This window comes from Miscanthus floridulus, chromosome 5 (assembly GCF_019320115.1).
Source record: "Miscanthus floridulus cultivar M001 chromosome 5, ASM1932011v1, whole genome shotgun sequence".
Classification (NCBI taxonomy): Eukaryota; Viridiplantae; Streptophyta; class Magnoliopsida; order Poales; family Poaceae; genus Miscanthus; species Miscanthus floridulus.
The window spans coordinates 87,223,935-87,228,948 of record NC_089584.1 but is presented as its reverse complement, the minus strand read 5'-3'; the positions used below and the strand labels follow the sequence as shown (position 1 = coordinate 87,228,948).

At 50.7% G+C, this 5,014-nt stretch overlaps 1 protein-coding gene across 1 annotated transcript; it reads left to right on the top strand.

Annotated features, from left to right (window-relative positions):
* Positions 1 to 481: 481 nt before the first annotated feature.
* On the top strand, positions 482 to 958 carry LOC136454885 (uncharacterized). Its single transcript, XM_066455132.1, has one exon. It carries the CDS (start codon positions 482 to 484, stop codon positions 956 to 958), a length of 477 nt encoding a protein of 158 aa, XP_066311229.1.
* Positions 959 to 5,014: the final 4,056 nt, after the last annotated feature.

Below are 5,014 nucleotides of genomic sequence, written 5' to 3'. Positions count from 1 at the left end.
CTACTTTGAGTCACATCCAATGACGGTCATGGCATCCTTCCCCCTCAGTGAGGTTGTCCAAAACTAGGACACCACGGGAAGGACCACGAAATGGGCGCTCGAGCTAATGGGGTAGGGCATTACATATGCCTCCCGGATAGCCATCAAGTCCCAGGCGTTGGCTGATTTCATCGCGGAATGGACTGAGGTCCAAATGCCACTAGCAGTCGTCGATCAAGAGTATTAGACGATGTACTTTGATGGATCACTGATGAAGAAGGGTGCCGGTGCAGGTCTGGTCTTCGTGTCGCCCCTTGGAGTGCGCATGAGGTACATGGTTCATCTCTATTTCCCTTCCTCCAACAATATAGCCGACCATGAGGCGCTCATCAATGGCCTGCGCATTGCCATCGAGCTAGGTGTCCGATGCCTCAACTTTCAAGGAGATTCCTAGCTGGTCATTGACCAGGTCATGAAGGAGTCAAACTACCAAGACGTCAAGATGGCCACATACTACCAAGAAGTCCGCTGGTTGGAGGACAAATTCGATGGCCTCAAGCTCAATCACATCTCGAGGCGTCTCAACGAGGCAGCTAACATGCTCACAAAAGCAGCATCTAGCCGAGAGCTAGTGCTAATGGGAGTCTTCGCCAGTGACCAGCACAAGCCCTTGGTTCGCTACGAGGAGTCAGAAAAAGGTGGTGATGGTTCATCCAATCCCGGCCTGAGGGCTGACCAACCATTAGCTACATCCGGCTTTGAGGTCATGGAGCTCGAAGAGGACCCAGCGATAGAGCCTGACCCTCTGGTCGACTGGAGGATGCTCTACCTTGACTACCTCCTCCGTGACACACTACCAACAGATAGGATGGAGGCTCGATGGCTCGCACGTCATGCCAAGTCCTTTGTTCTTGTGGAGGGTGAACTCTACAAGCGAAGCCACACCAGGATCCTACTGCACTGCATCCCCTTTGAATAGGGGAAGCGTTTGCTGAGTGATATCCACGGTGGGGTCTACGGTCACCATGCCACTCCTAGAACCCTAGTCAGAAACGTGTTCCAACAGGGCTTCTATTGGCCTACCACGGTAGCCGATGCCGAACAATATGTACACACCTATGAAGGGTGCTAGTACTATGCTCGGTAGACTCACCTACCAGCCCAAGCACTCCAGACGATCCCCATCACCTGTCCATTCGTAGTCTAGGGACTCGATCTGGTTGGACCACTCAAAAAGGTGCCCAGGGGCTACACTCACTTGCTTGTCACCATAGACAAGGTTACCAAGTGGATAGAAGCTTGGCCGATCTCCGCGATCAAATCCGAGCAGGCCGTGCTATTCTTCCTTGACATCGTCCATGGCTTTGGAGTCCCAAACTCCATCATCATAGACAATGGCACATAATTCACCAGAAATAAGTTCCTCCAATTTTGCGATGAACAACACATCTGCGTCGACTGGGCCTCTGTAGCGCACCCCCGGATGAACGGGTAGGTAGAACACGCAAACGGCATGGTCCTATAGGGCCTCAAGCCTAGGATCTTCAACCGGTTGAACAAATTTGGCGCGCGCTGGGTCACCGAACTTCCTTTGGTACTCTAGAGCCTAAGGACAACCCCCAGCCAAGCCACCGGCTACATGCCCTTCTTCATGGTCTATGATTCCAAGACCGTCCTCCCAACCGACCTCGACTATGGAGCGCCAAGGATCCAAGCATACGACGAACAAGGAGCCAAGGCATCCCACGAGGACACCATGGACTAGCTGGATAAAGCACGCGACATCGCCCTCCTCCGCTCGGCCAAGTACCAATAGGCATTGTGATGGTACCACAGCCGACGAGTGCAGGGCCGAGCCTTCAACGTCGGGGACCTGGTCCTCTACCTCGTACAAAGCAACAAGGACTGCCACAAGCTCTCCCTGCCATGGGAGGGACCATAGGTCATCGTGGAGGTACTCTGGCTAGGCGCCTACAAGCTAAAGACCATCGACGGCGAGGTCTTCACCAATGCCTAGAACATCGAGCAGCTACGTCGCTTTTACCCCTAATAAATGCACATTTTTTACTTATCAGTTTTGTTATCAAAACTCCCTGATCCTTCATGACATCCGATCCCGACAAAACACCAAGGGTCAGGCCTCACTCGGGGGCTGATATAAGTACATCTATCCTGCAAAAATTCTCTGTGCCTGCCCTCTTTACGATTAAGTCCTAGGAGCAGGGTTTTTGGGAACAAGCTCTGAGTAAAACTAGGTGGACTATGAGAAACCCATGCCCCAGTGGCTACGGCGGCTTTGCTCACCAGCGTGATCAGAGCTAGCTCACCCGCACTCCAAGCTTTTGTGACTTTAACGATGGGAAGGGTCGGAATGCACTAAACCTCTTTTACAAAAAGAGGGAGAAGAGCTAAAAAGTTGTTTGCTATAAACAAGGAGCTCATCCATTTTTGCACAAATTTGACGCTCGAATTATCTACCTAACTCAATTCTTGCATGGGATATTCTCATCCTCTATTTCTACAAGGAAATCTTGTCTCAATAGGTAACGTGAGTTGATCGGACGGCTTGGCCACTAACGAGAAATGGATAAGGAACAAGCAGGATCATGCTCATATCTAAGGAGGCTTTTCAAACCCATCACTCTTACCATCAAGGTAAAACCGGTGCCTAGGTCAATCGGACGGCTTAATACCACTATCGAAAGATAAGCATCCTTACTTGCTTACTTTACGTATTAACTTCATTACCGAGCCTCTGACCCCAGCGATGGTGGGGGGTCAGGAATTGCTCAGGGGCTGGCGAGGGTGTCTATTCGCTAGACATTCTCTTTGCCTGGCCCCTCCTTACATTTAAAAAATGGGAGGCACGGTGTGTGGACATAAACTTTGAGTAAGCCTGGTTGGACCGCTAGGACCCTACGCCCCAGCGGCTACGATGTTTTTGTCCACCAGTGCGATCAGAGTCTTTGTCTCCGCACTCCAAACCTTAACCTCCACCTTCTTGGGACGGGCTTGGTGGGGCCTACCTATAGAATCTCCATCAAGGAGAGGCTGTTAGGTCCCCCAAATCGACCGAACGGCTAGGGCCGCTGCCTAGAGATAGATACAAAAGAATGGGAGTCTCATGCAGTTTACGCCAGACATCAGACCCGAACCCCACATGGACATATCTGGTAAAGAGCTCCTAGAACCCGTCACTCGTGCCATCGAGGTAACATTATAGACCCCCATTTTTTCTTAAACTATGATCATTCATACATTCGTCCATTCAATCATCCCGTACATCTAAGCATTGCACATGTGATTGCCGCATCACAGTGCTTCGCGTTGCATCACGAAGTGGTAGTCGTCTCATTCGATATGAACGGCGATCGATCAAGGTTCGAAGGCCAGCAGACGAAAGGCTCGAGGCCGCCTCATGTCAAATAGAGCCTAGGGAGAAAAACTGAGATGAGCCCCAGTGGCCATGCCTGACCCCGCTCAGAAGCGGACAGGGACATCTCGATCCTTCTTGTTCGATTCTAACCTTAAGCCAAACCCACAGAATCCCCAATCGAGGAGAGGCCAACGGGCCACCCGAGCCTATCGAACGGCTCGGGCATCTATCGGGAGGTGGGTTAAGAAGTAGTAGGAATGCCACATGAGGGCTCTGCCGACCCCATCAGCGGATGATGGACCCAGATTCCACTCGAACATGCCCATTAGCGAGCTCATTGAGCGCAACACTCGAGCCATCAAGGCAAGTGTTGTTAGCTCAGCCCCTCGGGTTATGGAAACCGAGGATGGGGTGACGCATGAAACACGGCCGACCCCTATCGAACACCAAGGGGCTCGAGGGCTCGAGCCGCTTGATCCTAGATTGAGAGACCAAGGTTTGAAGGCTGCCCGCGAAGGGCTTGAGGCTGCCTCATGTCAAATAGAGCCAGGGGGAAAAAGCAGATGAGCCTTAGCGGCCTATGCCTATCCTACTTAGAAGTGGACAAGGTCATCTTGAACTTCTCATTCGATCCTAGCCTCTTGCCGAGCCCATAGAATCCCCATTGAGGAGGAATCTGTTGGAAGAGAGGTTAAGGAGCAACGGAATGCCACACGAGGGCTTTACCGACCCATCACAAGTGATAGAACCGGATTCCATTTGAACATGCCCGTTAGCAACCTCACCGAGCACGTCACTCGAGCCACCAAGGCAAATGATGTTAACTCAACCCCTCCTATTGCGGAAACTATGGATGGGGTGACAGTCATGAAAAATGAGCCAACCCTTGACCAAATCCTCGCCACAGGCGGGGGCTCAAGGAAGGTTGGACTTATAAGGAGACCTAACACACGGTTGCAAAATGATAGCTAAGATCCTAGGGAGAGGGTACGTGCGAATACAAGAGATGCATTCACCTAAGTTTTGCTATCCTCCCCTCAATATTTCAGTAACATCCGACCCCAGCAATGGCAAGGGGTTGAATCTCACTTGGGGGCTGATAAAGGTATAAGTATACCTTTTCTAAAACAATCGCTGCATCAGACCTCTTCTTCACACTAAACCTAGTGGCAAGGTTTGTGGAAACAAATAATGGATCATGTCTGGTTGGACTACAAAACACCTATGCCTCGGTGGCTACTAGTGTATTTGCTCACCAGCGTGGTCGAAGTTCTCCCCTTACACCTTAGGCCCTATGGTCTTAATGAATGGAAGGGTCAGAATACGTCAGCCTTCTCTTTTCGCATACAAAAAGGGAAGGAAACAAATTCAATCAAACAAAACAAAATAACAAAGTTACAAATTTGTTCTTGTAATACATAAGGATTGGCAATTGTCCAGAGTACAATGACGCTTATCCAAGATCACCCAACCTAGTTGACTAACTATCCCCTCTGGGGAGAACTATCTCTTCAACTTTGTCCGCCAGGTTCCGTGCAACAGGAGCCACCGCCTTCTCTATTTCATCCAGCTCAAAGGCTTCGTAGCCAGGCGTGAAGCCAAAGCTCATTGTCTCCAAGTCGATACTATCGGCGAAGTGGGAGCGAGCGATGGTGAAGG

Coding starts and splice junctions, on each gene's coding strand:
- LOC136454885 (XM_066455132.1), top strand. CDS start 482: ATGGCCACATACTACCAAGAAGTCCGCTGGTTGGAGGACAAATTCGAT.